General features: G+C 50.7%; 1 protein-coding gene across 1 annotated transcript in view; it reads right to left on the bottom strand.

Annotated features, from left to right (window-relative positions):
• The window catches only part of SPRED2 (sprouty related EVH1 domain containing 2), a 63470-nt gene extending 52675 nt beyond the window's left edge, over positions 1-10795 (bottom strand). The window contains exon 1 of the mRNA XM_050894915.1: positions 10704-10795. Within this exon, the coding sequence (XP_050750872.1) occupies positions 10704-10750 (47 nt within the window). The 5' untranslated portion in view covers positions 10751-10795. The remainder of the gene's footprint in view (positions 1-10703) is intronic.
• Between the last annotated feature and the right edge of the window lie 3711 nt (positions 10796-14506).

Raw genomic sequence — 14506 nt, 5'->3', positions numbered from 1 at the left:
AAGTCGAACGGATAAAATCACCCACTCTCCTTCTGCCTTTGCCCGTCCGCACCAAGCTGCGCAACTGCATTTGGAAGGATTTTAACCAAGAATGGTCACTTACCCAGACGAACTGACTCGGGAAGGTTTACGACTTCTGGGTAAGGGCGAGAGAGACGCAGACTTTTTAATAATTGATAAAAAGCACAGACAGACCTGACGAACAGCTCAAAAAAAAAAAGTTGATATTTATCATATAACTTGTTTTAGGAACTACTGTAAAAACGCACATCATTGACCTGATAAGATCTTCCAAACCAGTAGAGTTTATGTATACATAGGCATGGGGGGAAATGGTTTATTTGGGCTTTAAGGCTCTTCCTGTAGGATGCAGTGTTTATAAAGGGTATTTCTAGAACTTCCTGACTGCGCTTGTGAGACCGTGCTCTCTGTACGCCTCCCGCTCCTCTCCACACCAGCCTGCTTGTCTGCAATATTTATAACCAGTGCCTTAGAAGTACAGAGACTGTAGATGCTTCACAAGAAGTCCCACAGTTCAGCAGGACCAACCTCTAAGTCACTAAAGTGGACAAGATACAGGAAAATTACAGTTGTTTTTGATGTGTTTTTCCTACAAAAATCTGCTAGTTATCCTTGTCTATATAACACATAATGCTGTTTGGGTTTTTAACTGCACCTTTAAAATGCATTTAGTCCCTTTCTCCCCCTCCCCTATCACTCCCCCTTTAATTTTTTATTTTATTTATTGTTTTTAACCAAGCTAGCTAACTCTCTACATTTCCCTTCCTTCGGACAACAAGCAGAAGCTCATCTCTAGCATTGCTTAATAACTTTCCAGCCATTCAACATTTGGGCTCTCATGCAGTATTACAATACCAAAATGCTGAATACTTCCAGAGAAAAAAAACAGGAAATTTTTCTCTTAAGCAGCTCTAGTGTTTTAATTGTACTGCAGCCTTTTATTCTTGTTTTTAAACACAGAAAACAAGCTCTGCACTAAGTTTTTCCTCTAGTTCAACTAAACATCAGATGCCTTTTTAAAAACACAAGGTCGTTCAAGAAACGCTAAGTATCGGAATGACTATTTTACAAAACTCTATACTGTTTCCTAACCTTTCTATCTTTACAGCCACCAAACTGCATACATCCAGTAACAACATGTAAAGCAACGACGGGCTGCAACCAGCTTAACACCTCCCATGCCAAGTTTCAGTCAAAGATGAATTATGTTGGCAGCACTATAAATCTCCAGCGATAAAGTTTTTGCTGTAATTTCACCAGTATTTAAAAAAAAAAAGCGCAAGCATGCTCCGCTGAAGTATCAGTGGCTTTTCCGTAATTTATACACACACACTTTAAATACACGGAGTGTAACAAGCTCTGAAATACAGGGATTTATGCTGCGGTCTAACAAGAGTGGCTGTAGCCTGGCTCTCCATCCCCATCAAGGCAGCGGGGGTTTTAATAAAAGATTAAAAAATAAAAATAAAAACTAAAATAAATCAGCGCTAAGGAATCAGGCACCTTGGGTTTTAGGAAATGTGATCAAATAAGGTGGCTGCGTTGCCAAAACCATGGAGAAGATGGTAGAAGGCAGGTCTAGCCTGCACTTTCAGCAACATGCTCTCCCAGGCAGCTCTTCAACAGCCAACCTGGCAGCAGAGGAGGGTGAATTTCTCAGCTTGCCCCACTGCACTGGGCATCTAAGACAAAATTAGGCATTCATCTCCCCATCGTGCCACCGGACTTCTGTCCTCGCACCGCCACCCACGCAGTACAGACGAACGATGGAGAGATGCAAAGGTCCCAGCGTTACAGGAATTGTGCTATTGAAGAAAAACTAAGTTTAACAGTTGAAAAAACTCCGAGAGTGCTTTGAATTAGCCCAGGTGATACTTTAAGGTCTCTACGTAATTTTTAAGAACCAGACTGTTCGTAAATAACCTGCAACCCCAGACCCAGAAGCCCTGCAGCAGCGGCCGAGTCTACTCGCCAGCTCTGCTGATGCTTTCCAGCAGCTCTTTACGGCACCCCTTTGATTTCTGGAAAACAAAAAAAAAGTAGCTCTCCAGTATTAGCACCTGGATACCTCTTCTCTTCTAAACCCTCAGAGATCTTATAAAGACCCCATGAACAACCGTCCTGGTGGTACCCTCCTGGCACCCCAGCCCAGAGGCTGGGTGATGGGCTGCAGGGGAGGAAGGACGCGCGTGATGAGCCACCCAGGCTGTCGCTCGCTACCGGGGCATGAACCCAGCTATTCACCCCCCCCTTACCTCATTTCGTCCCAACTCGAGGCAAAGCACACGCTTCCCTATATGCTGCAACTTGAAGCATTAGTAACCTTATATCAGCTTGGGGGCATACCTTTCCACTCGTAAAACCACGTAAACAGCCAGCTTGCCTTCCAAGCGCTTAAAAACCCAGGCGGGAGTGTTTGGACATGTCAGCGGAAGAAATGCAGCGAGCAGAGGTGAGCTGAGCTTTCAGCTTTCAGCAAGTGCAAGCGCCCAACGGAGGGGGACGAGCACAACTGGTATCTTTTCAGGCAGCATCTCCCTCACCGTGGGGACCTGCTCAAGGTGCTACGGGTAAGGAGTTATTTTGGCTGCAGAAAAATGAGTGTTGCCTGTATTTAAAGGGAGGAACCCTCCACCTAGAAACAGATATACACAAGGCTATGGGAGAGCCTTCTTTCACCTCATGTCCCGCCCCACCCCCCCGGAAAAATGCTTTCTACCACCAGTATGTGAATTAATAACTAACTAAAAAGCATAAATGGTCCAGAGACTCAAAAAAAAAAAAAAAAAAAAAAATCACACAGATGTGCCTTAGCTCAGATACTAATTGCTGCTAGTGGCAACAACTAATCCTAAGCATGGACTTAATTCCTATAAAACCACATCATTTAAGAAATGTTGTCTTTCTGCAGGCGAGGGGAGGACGAGGAAGGAGCTGGTAGGCGAGACTGTGGTGCTGCAACAGGCTCCGGTGTTTAGGGAAGAAGCTTCGTGATTTCCCACAGAGTTTTGAAACTCTGACTGCTGTGCAAACACCTTCAGTGTATTTCAGCTATTACAAAGGAAACTAATCTTGCTCCTGACTACTCACTGAACAGGCAAGCAATGCTAAACATTTTAATGTACAGAACAGGGAGGGAAGCTGCCTAGTCTTCAGACTCACTTTTAACTAGCAAAAAAAGAAGTAATGGGACTATCCAAACAGGACGTATGTATAATGCAATTAAAAAAAAAAATAATCTAAGCGTTTCCAGATCTCCTCAGGACTTAAGTGCATGTGCAGAACATGCTCCTGTCCTTGCACGGCAGCGCAGGTCCTTACAAGCAGAGAGACATGTTTCCCATACGCTAGATCAAAAGACACTATCAGGTTTTACAATGCATCTCCCAGCGCCATCAATGTGAGTCTCACAAAGAGCGACAGCAGAGGTGTAATAGCGACCAACTCAACTTTCCTATTAAAAAAAGGGGGGGGAAAGTGGTTGCTCTCAACAAGAGACACACACTTTTGTTCCCAGAGAGATGTACACAGGTAACAAGTCCTAATGTTACTTTTGAAAGGCCATTTAATACATGCGCAAACAAAAAAATCCATTTAACTGTTTAGGTAGTTCACTAAAGATACTATTTTTGCCTTGCATTTTGCCTAGTTTCTGTAGCACCTCGGACAAAAAGCACTAGCTAGCAAGAAACGGGCTCCACCACCACGGTAGTCTTCAGCCCATGAAACGTTTTTCTTCTTGCTAGGCACCGCTGTCAAAGTCCAAGCACTTTGTAGAGGTGGTCAACTCCACAATCTCACTTTTGAAAACACCACAGATGGGGAAATCAAGTAATTTTGTTAGAAAGCCCTGTAACCGCTCCTCCCCATGCCTGCCAGTAAGAAGCTTCCTTCCTAGCTGGAATAGCCATCAGCTGTCGGGCTCAGCTGATAGACTCAAGATCTCTCCTCCGATTACAGCACACGTAGGAGTTGAGAACAAAGGGGAGGGGAAAAAAAAAAAAAAAAAAAACAAACCCCAAACCAAAACATAGTCCTTGAAGTGTGAGTTGCAAGTGAAGTCAAAGAAGAAAGTTATTCAAAAAGCCTAAGAACAAGCAGACCGGAGACAAAAATAATAATTTGGTTTAAATCTCACTTAGACCTACTGCAACAGGTAGAACCTGCCGGCTGTTGGCAGAAAGGTCTTTAACAGCCTTGAAAGCATACTTTGTAATGCTGCTTTTGATAAAATACAGCTTACTTTTAAGGTGAAGCATCTACTTCTACTGCATGAAGCAGTGTTTCGCTCCAATGGCTACATCATCAGGTGCATGTTACAGGAGACCACCTTCCCCTGATGCCAGGGAGAAAATATCGCCAGCAGGGTTTGATTTGCACCAGGAGTTGCGGCAATGGCAGGAGTCCTGCTTCCAGACAAGAATGACACGTGAAGGAATAGAAATAAAATAAGCAAGAGGCAAAAAAACCCCCAAGAGTGCAGGGGAAAGGAAACGAAAGAGCACAAAACAAGAAGCGAAACGGAGAAAGCGGGCAGGAAAGTGCTGAAACCCAGCGGAAGGAGGGAACAGCCCCTTGTCGGCTCCACGCGGAGAGCTGCTCCCAGCCTCAGCTGGAGGCAAAGCTACGTCTCCTGCCCCAAAGAGCCAGCCAGCGGGTGCCAGGGGAAGCCTGCTCCCCTGGGTGCGATGGGTACAGGGCACGGGAGGGAGGAACCAGCGGTGACTTTGCTAGAGGAGGGAGAGCGATGAGACGGAGCGAAGACATCCTCCTGGACTTAAAGGAGACGATCATCTTCTGCCCACCCAACATTTGTTTGACATCAAGCTGGAGTAGGAAAAGAGGTGAGGAGCATCGCTATGATATCTGCAGGTACCAACACCGATGGTCACACCGGTATGATAAAACCCCCCAAAACGACTGTGCCAGCGGGCAGAAGCACAGTATTTGGGCATCACTTTGCTATTCTTGCTGCATTAGCAGGGTTCACGCCCTCGCCCCGGCTCCGCTTCTGCAACCTGGCACCCTCAACTCACCAAGCGGAGGGGACCAAGAGACGGCCAGCCTTGCCACGCTAGGAAACGAAGCATGAGACACTACGTGGGCAAACCCAACCTTTGCTCCGAAAAGCTGATGCAAAACCAAAGGGGAGGGTTAGGCGCAAAGGGAAGACATCAAGAAGATGGCCGGCACAGCCCAGCTGCATTTCTCTGCAGCTTCAGAGGGCCAGGTTTTCAGCACCGAGCAAGCACCAGAAAGATAAATGATTAAAGGAAATTTGACAAGGAAAGGGGCAGGGAAAAGGGAAGGAAGGAAAAGAAAACTCACAAAATTTTGGCAGAAAACCAATAGGTAAGGAAAAAACCAAAAAACTAGAGGAAAAAAAAAAAGCATTAGAAACCATCAGCTGAGTTTACCCACAGCTAAGGCGGGAAGAAAGGGTCAGTGCAAGCAAGGTGCTGGGAGATGCTGCACTGCTCTGCTCACTGGCAGGCTTGGAGAAGACCTCTTTTACCAGTGCTGGGATTTATGTGACAACAGCTTCTCACTTGCTTTTGGTAGTCCACAGAAATGGGGACCACTGCAGCTCGCATCTGCTGTCAGTCAACTCCGCAGTCTACTTGTGCCTTTTTTTAGTGAACTGACCTTTTTTATTTTATTTCTTTTTAAATTTCTGCACTGCTTCAGAAGTGTAAGTCCTCCAAAAAGCAAATGCTCCACTTAGCAAACAGAGCATATATCAAAAACGCAGTCTCCAGAGCTGTACTTTTGGTTTTACTGATCTCTGTGCCCTCTACTCTTGCACATCTCTTGCGAGAAGGATTACCTTCTACTGTTAAAAGGGGGGGGACGGGTGGAAGGAAAAATAAAACAAAACACATTTTTCAATGAATTTGTTGCAGGGAGCAGTTCCTATGGCTGAAGCTGGTCCTAACAGCGGAGAAAGCAAGAGGTGCACCTTTGCCAATGAGCCACAAGATCTCAACTTCTGCAGAAACAGGGCGCTGCCATTCAACGGGCTGGATCAACACGCAACGTCGCTTGTGTCAGGATGCGGCCGACTGCCTGCACCCTTTTGGTACTCAAACTTTCCAAGCACGTCTCTCTCAGGTTTAATACCTCTGGAGGATCATTTATTCTTATTCTGCTGGAGGGAAGGAAATTGAATTTATTGATTCCTCAAGCCAGAGTGTGTAAGAAAGCAAAAGGAGGGATTGAAACCAATAGTTAAGATGTGTCTTGTTCCTGAGCTCCTATTTTCCAGCCTGGTCCCGAAGAAGAAGGACAATTACCATCATCTCCCTGCGGTTCGGTGGCCGACAGGAAACAATTTTGTGGTTTAAATCCAGCTACCAGCGAACCGAGTCCACGTTAAGAGTGAGCCTCGCCGCACAATGTACTTTTGTTTGCAGCCTCGGGATTTAATTAAATGGGCAGATAAAGCCTACCTTTTAACCCACGCTCGAGGGTGCGCCCCAGCGAGATAAAAAACAGGCTGCAAAAACAGGTCAAAGATGATCCCGTTGCTGGTGCGGCATCTGTGCCACGCTTGAACATCGTCCCACCGCCGCCATCCCACCATGCTTCCTGCTGAGGGGGGCCTTGCCGAAAAACCTCGCTTTCTGGCCCAAAGGCAGGTTGTTTAGGTTTCTCCTCTTCAATACAGGATCAGGGTTATCCAAGGGCTGCCCACGGCTGTAGCGTGGGCTAACGTGCTGAGAAATTCAAGTCTGGCTCCCTCCCGCTTGTGGCAACCCTCTTCCCACAGGTCTCCTTTCCAGTTGTCCGACCAAACACCCTCTCCATACATCTTCCACCTACAGCTCCTTTCCAAGGCATTTCCAAAACAGAAGTAGAAAGGGTAAATCCCTTTCCCGCCCCCCCCTTCATCCAACAGAGCTATTATTCCCTTATAAACAGCAACTTCTCCCAGTAACCGAACAAAGCAGCTACTTATATGTCATATTTTAAACAGGCATGTTTTCAGGCCAAGAAATAAACAGTTATATTTTGGCAATCCTTCATTTCCTGTCCTATTTGCGAGCAATAATGTCATGATACACAGCGTGTCCCATGCCTTCCTCCCCGGCTTAAGCTTGCAGCAAAAAAATTTAGCTGAATGCGCCACTTATGACACCTACAGAAAAATCATCAGTAATGGGCAACAGCATGGTGAAAATGAAGAAAAAAGAAAGAAATTATTTTTTCAGCGTAAAGGGCGAACTGCAATATTGATAGACTTGGTATTCAGAGCAAGCATCACTGGTCCCTGCTCAGCAATGGAGGGAAGTGGGATTTCGCGACCAGTGAAAGGACGAACGAGTGTGAGTCAAGTTTAATTTTCTTTCCCTGGACTGGGAAAAACGCATCACCCCGAAGCACCAGTGCAATCTCACACCGCATTTTGCTGTCCCGGACAATGCCACAGCAACCCTCTGCACCGCCTGAGACACATCCCACTTAACCCAGCTTGTTAAAAACCTCCGAGGGACCGGTCCCACTTGCAAACACTTGGCACACGCGCTCCGGGCTCGCCGGAATAAATCAAGTGCATGTTTGCCGAGCAGCAGGGACACCCCGGGGACGCAGCCGCTGCCTGGCTCGGGCAGGGCGTCGCGGCTCCATCCCAAGCAGCGAAAGGCTGCGGACCAACACTTCCTCGTTCGCTGACCTTTTCCATTTAATTACTTCCTGTGACTTTCTTGGAACCGTGCATCGGAACGAGCAGGCGGCAGCCTCCGGGCGTAACCGAATCGCTTTAAGGGTTCAACTCCATCCTCCTACTTACAAGCGGAAAGACGCCAGCAGCCCACCCGGGAGCTGCCGGCTGCGGAGAGGGTCACGGCTCGCAGCGGGTAGCTGCCCGTCTGCAGGCAGCACTGCCCGAAACTCTCCAACCACTTACTCAGCGCCGCAGCTTCATGCCTCCGATTTATTACCGGGCATCCCCGTTTTCCCCCCGCCCTGCAACGTGCAAAGGAGAAGCGCAGCGGTGACTGGGGGGGGGGGGGAGCGGGGGGGAGAAGGTGGTAAGCAGAAATAAAGGCTGAGATGCAGAAAGAGGCCCTCGCTTTGCAATGACAAATTGACCTCTAAGTATCGATCTGAAATGGTGCAGTCATGAAGGGACCAATGAGTTCCCAGCATCCTAAGTCCTATTTTTTCCCTCCTTGGTTTTATAAATTGTTTCAAAACTCAAAATCTTATCGAGCTCTTCTCAAGGAATTAAAAAAAAAGCAAGCCAAAAACAGGGGGGAAAACCCTCATAATTTACTTCAAGAGGGTTATTTTAAAATGCATCCTGACAGTGGTCCTTTTTTTTGTAATCTGGCTGTTAACATTTGCTCACAGTGCACTCAGTGAAACAAGAATAGCTATGCAAATTAAAGCCAGATATCTAGGGCAAATAGCACGCTATACTACCATTGTTCTGACAGCTTGAGAAAACTTAACAGGAGAGCCTGTCCTTATTTCTTTTAACACCATATATATTGGGGGGGGGGGGAAATCAAATCACTTCACCCACCACTGAAATGAAAAACAACCCATGAGTCACCAGCTTCAGCGACGCTATCAATCAATGCAAGGCTGGAAGTGAAGAGCTTACGGAGGAAACCATGGCTTACCTAAAACACCTCACCATGCTCCTGCAAGGCAAAGGCCTGGACTAAACTGCGACAAGCCCTACTGCAGCCTCCAAAACAGCTGCTCGGGATGTGCACCAGGGTAAGGACCACAGTGCATCATTTACCCTGAAAGCCAACGCATCCAGCCGCCAAGAAAACTGCTAACGCTGGCCTAGGAAGCAGGTTGGGTACCAGCTCCCCGTGGCCACCAGTGTTCCCCATCTCCCAAGGACCAAAGCACAACATTGCTGGGTTGACCGGTGACCCCAGGAGAGGCGGCGTGACCCGAGAGCCTCCCTCCCTAGCCCAGGTAGGACCCACACGAAACCCATTAGCCGAAGCTTCCCTCAGCATTGCAGCACAGCGGCACGTGGAGGAAGAATTTACTCCAAAACAAACTGCAGCCTACAATTAAGGAAAAAAACCCCAACCATCAGAGCCAAGCGCTCGCTGTTTTACACCGACACTCACCTCCGCACCAAGCCCTGCAGGAAAACGTGTTCGGAGCAACGTCTTCCCGCAAGATGAAGGTTGGTGAGCCCCAGCTTTCATCCACTGAATTGGATTAGGTTTGCCCCTGCGCTCTCAAACCCCGAGACAGGGACCCACCTCTCCTCCTCTTGTCCAATTTGAGAAATGAAACCAAAAAAACCCAAACCAAGAACCGGTGGGTTTTTATTGGAAACGAGCTGGCCACATTTTTCCAGCCTGCTAGGTCATGGCAATCCACACGAGAGAAACTCAACTTTTTTTTTTTTTTTTGGAAGAACCATACCAACTTCAAAATAACCACAATTTCAGAAGCTACATATAAACGCGTATTTATAGTCTCTTCATTAAGAAGTGCCAAAATAACAATTCCTCTTAACACACGTGTTGCAGGCAGAAGCCGTTTCCTTCGCCGCTCACATTTCTCCAGTAAATCCCCTTAAAATAAGTTTGATGTTACGAAGGTGTAAGCGCAGCATATGCCGCCAATTATGATTTTTTCGGACTCCAAAAACTGAGCCGAAAAGTTGCACAATTTTGACGCCGCTTTATAAGCCCTGAGAGAAGTCATTTTAACGCGCGGTACATCCTATGGCGCTTGGCACGAAACCAGTCCTGCACGCAAGTGAGTCATTTTTCTCGACTGTCAAAACCCAGAAAGAGATAGCCAGGAACAATGTTTGGGCCAGCGCTGCTTGTAAAAGCCTTTCCTGTAATTTCGCTGCAATATCTTTAAGTTTTATTTTGGGGAAGAAAATTTTTAAAAAGGGAAAAGAGCATCGTCAGGCATTTTGAAAGCCTTGGTGCGGCCTCTCGGGGGGTTTATTGGTTGGGGAGGCTGCGGGACTGTTCCCGAGCGGGGGTGCCTTTGCCGGGGGGTGGGTGCAGCAGGCACCCGCAGCCCCCCGGGGCGGGGTGGGTACGGGGGGGGGTGGCGGTGAATGGGGAGGCCGCCGGTGACCGGGTTTATGAATGCGGCGTCATGTGACGGCGGCGGCGGCCGCCCTCCTATTCACAAAACGGCGGCGGCGGCCGGGGCGGGGATCCGCGACGTTCACCTCCCCCCCCCCCCCGCCCGCCCCGCTTCCCGCTCTCCCCCCCCGCCCCCCCACCCCGGGGGTGCGGGGCAGGGGAAGGGGAGCGCACCGCCGCGCCGCCCCCTCCGCTTCCGCCTCAGGCCGCCCCCGCCGGGCGCCCCGACCCCCCCAGCCGGGGCGGGGAAAGGTGGCGGCGAGGGGTGTCCGGGGGTGCGTGTCCCCCCCCCACTCCCCCGGCACCCCGGCGTCCCCGCGCCTCCCGGGATTTTTTATGAATGAAAAGGCGGTATGCAAATGAGCGCGGCCCGGGGGGGAGCGCGAAATGGCGGATGCGCGGGCGGGCAGCGCGCACACGTACGCGCGTGTCCGTGTCCCTCTCTCCGCCCGCGGTGTGTGTGTGTGTGGTGTGTGTGCGGTGTGTGTGCGTGCGCGGTGTGTGTAGAGGGGGGTGAGGGATCCGCACCGGCTCCCGCCGGGGCAACAAAGGCTGGCCCCCGCCCGCCCGCCACCCCCGCCCGGCCCCGCTCACTCGTCAGGGTAGGCTTCCTCGGTCATCTTCTCCCCGTCTAGGCTCATCCCTCGCCGCGGGCGGCCGGGCTGCGCCTCCGCATCTTCCTGCGCTTCACATGGCGGGGGAGGCCGCGCCGCGGCGGGCCGGGGCTGGCGGCCGCGCCGGGCCCGACGGCGCGGGAGCGCGGGCGGCGGCGGTAGGGGGGAAGGGGGTGGAAACGGGGGGGCTACGGCCGCGCTCGTCGCCGGGCGGCGGCGGCCGGGGGCGGAGGAGGAGGAGGAGAGGCGGCGGTCAGCGCGCCGCGGGGGCGCGGCGGGGCGCGGCGGCGGCGGCGGCGGCGCGGGGTCCGGGCCCGGGGGAGCGGCGCAGCGCCCGGGGGCAGGCGGCGGCGCCGGGCCAGCCCCATGGCCGCGCTCACGCCATGGCGGGGCGCCGCGGGTGGCGGCGGAGGGAGGAGGGAGCCCCGGCAGGAAGCGGCGGCGCTGCCGAGCGGCCGCGGCCGCCGGGAGCGGGCAGGGCAGCGCCGGACCCGGACGGGAGGGAGGGAGGGAGGGAGGGAGCCGCGGCGGCGGCGGTGGCGAGGAAGGAGGAGACGCGTCTGCCAGTGGCGCCTCCCCCGCGGCGGCACGGCCCGCCCCGGCCCGGCCCGGCCCACCGAGCCCCCGCGGCGCAGCGCCCGGGGTGCGGCCGGGGCCGCGCTCGCCTCCGCCCGCCGGCGCCGCCCCCCGCGCCGCAGCCCCCGCGCCCCGCCCGCCGCCACTCCGCTCGGCTCGGCTCGGCTCGCTTCGGCTCGGTCCGGCTCGGCTCGGCTCGGCTCGCCTCTCCTCTCGGTTCACCTCAGCTTGTCCCGGCTGGGTCCAGCCTTACCCGGCCCCGCTCAGTCCTGTTCAGCCTGACCTAGTAAGGCCCGGCTCAGCCCGATCTAGCCCACCTCAGTCCTGCCAGGCCTAGGTCGCCTCAGCCTGACCTTGCCCAGCTCGGCTGGGTTCAGCCCAACCCAACTTAGCCCGGCTCGGTTCGGTTCCGCCCAAGCCAGCCTGGCTCGGCAGAGCTCCTTGTCATGGCTGACAAGGCCCGTAGGAAGGATTTACGTTCCTGTGGGTGACTAGCGCGATGCCGTGTGCGCAGCGAGGGGTTTAACAGCCTGTTGGTAGAAGAAGAGCTCAGGGAGGCAGCATTGCCCTCACGGAGCCGCGTCCTGAGGTGACGGGGCGCCTCTGCCCGTACAGCTGGGTTTCTCACCGCCCTTGCATTCTTCCCACCCCATCTTGCCCTCTACAAGAGCTCAAATCAACCCTTGGAGCCACGCTCAGCAACACTATGGGGTGAGCTACAATGAACAGTGCCGTAACCGTAAACACTCTCCCAACTTGTGATGTGTCCACAGCTACACCGTGACATCTTCTCCTGCTCTGGAAACTTGCTTGGTCCACAGAGGAGGGGGTGACAGGAGCTGACTTTCGAAAAGAAAGTTTGGCGCATGAAGTTGAATAACTAGCAGTGAGTTTTGGCTTTGATTTCTCCATCAGGTCCTCTGTGACTGAGCAATCCTGGGAGAAGAAATCTGTCTGTCCCACCCAAGCACATCACCTTGCCCTTCCAGCCTCCACAGGCTCCTCAACTGCAGCATCTCTTTCCCATTGTGGGTAGGGAGATGGGAGATGTCCCGTCTCTGCTCTCACTGCGTAGGGATATTCAGACCCTGTACAGCTGCGATTGCTAAGAAAGCCACTTACCGATTTATCTTTCAAGTCTAGACTATGGGATTTAGTCTTGAAGGGGCCTTCAGATTTTGGGGTGGAAAGTGTGTTTCTGCTCTGTTGGGTTTCAGTTTCTAAGTGCTGTAAATTTTCTTTTCAGGAATGGAAGTGGAAACTTGGAGAAAAATCTGTGGACTGCTAGTAATGCGTTGGAGGCAAGAGCTGATGAAAGCTTTGAGGTCTTCTTTATGGGAGGTTACCCCCCAGGAGAAGCAGCATGTCCTTTGGAGATGGTACCAGAATCGGCAGCTTTGGGGGCATTACAATATTATAGTAACGCACTTGTCACTACTAGAGGTTCAGCCGTAACACCAGATAACATGTGAGAGTGCAAGCCCGCTTCCCTCCCCTTGGCAGCCTGTGGCGTGCTCATTCGGGTGGCAATGCTGCCTCTCTCCCCATCCCCTTCCCACCCATTCATTCCTCTGCAAAGCACAGTTTGATACCCCCTTGGCTGTGCTAATGCATCCCCTCGTTGGGGAGTTACGCTGCTGGATCTGCTAAATGGTCCCAGCTAATAATACCCCCCAATACCTCTTTATTTTGGAAAGTTTGTCAAGGATCCAGCTTGCAGAATGGCATGATAAACATCTTGGCAAAGCTGAGCTGGCAGCGAAAGGAAGTGTCAGGGCAGGAGTAAGCGGCTGGGGGCAAGGAAATGGCAGGAACGTCTTCAGCTGCTGTACCATAAAAGACCAGATGTAATGATTTGACACACTTCCACCCATCCTATGTCTTTTTTTTTTTTTCCCCAAACGATGCTGAGATTGCACAGGCGTCTAACATCCTTAAAATCTTTCATGCCAAAAATTTCCATGGTCAGCAGGAGCATCGATGCGCATGAAGTGGGGAGCATGGCATTTAGCAGTTGGCTACTGCAGAACCAGAATAAGGGGAGAGTTAATGGCCACGTGAAAAACCCAAGGCGCAATCATGTAATTAAAAGGCCATTATAATGGATATACCGCTGAGGAGGACTGGGTATTAATCACTGACTGATTAATGTTTGCGAGCCTGACTGTATGATCTGGATGTATTTTTATATACTTGTGTTGTGTATGCATATATTTGCCCCAGTGGCAAGAAGCAAACGTGTCTGAGACTTGGAAGCTAAAGTTTCACTTGATCTAGTTTCTTGAGTCATTTCCTGTGGATTTGCGATATCTCGTATTTGATCTCTGCTTTCACTGTCCTGCTAATTTGGAAGCTAAGCTATTTATTCTCCGAATGATTTCTCTCACTGCACAACCTTCTTACTATTACTTTCATACCGATAAATATTGAATTTTATTTTTCTAATATTCAGGTTACCGTGCCAGTTCTTGCAAGTAGCGCTTTCAAGATGACTGACTTTTCTGAATGAAAAGGCTCTCAGAGGTGCGATTTCTGTTTGTGCATTGTACTGTTTGTATACAGAGCTTCTGCTTACACACAGAATAGCGCTTCCCTGTGATGTGATCGTTACAGTACCTAGAATTAATTAGCCATTGGTGGCAGAGCTTCAAGACAGCAGCTTCTGCGTACTAACGATTTGCATGCTATGACTATTCTGTGTTTTATATTCAAAAGGAACATTTATTTTGCAGAGTAATACTTTAGCCGTTGCAGAGAACCTGGTATATGGACCTCGTTTCTGCTTGGACTGAAAGTGGACTTCCCCTAGTGCTGTTACACCTTTAGCTAGCACTTATTTGGGGTGAGAAGCACTGGAATTTGAAGTGGCAGAGTTTAGGATGGCATTTACTGCAGGCTTGCAACGTAGCCTCCTACCTTCCCCTACTCTTGCTTTTGAAACCCGTACCTTTGAGCTGAAATCTTCCACGCTGTTGATTTGGGAACCTAAATATGAATGTCGGTAGCTTGTTGACTGTGATAGTTTCAGTGACTTTTCCACTGACTCACTCAGTGACTTTGAATGAGTGAGGACTGGAAGTCAGCAGTCCTGAATCATGCCATCCTTCAGACAATTACCCCCCTCCCCGATAATTCTTTTGAGCAGCAATCATATTTTAAAAGCAATGATTATATCCGTGTTTTCCCCCATTATAATCGCTCAGAATT

The sequence above is a fragment of the Gymnogyps californianus genome, chromosome 3, assembly GCF_018139145.2.
Source record: "Gymnogyps californianus isolate 813 chromosome 3, ASM1813914v2, whole genome shotgun sequence".
NCBI lineage: Eukaryota > Metazoa > Chordata > Aves > Accipitriformes > Cathartidae > Gymnogyps > Gymnogyps californianus.
This window is presented reverse-complemented; position numbering and strand designations above follow the sequence as displayed.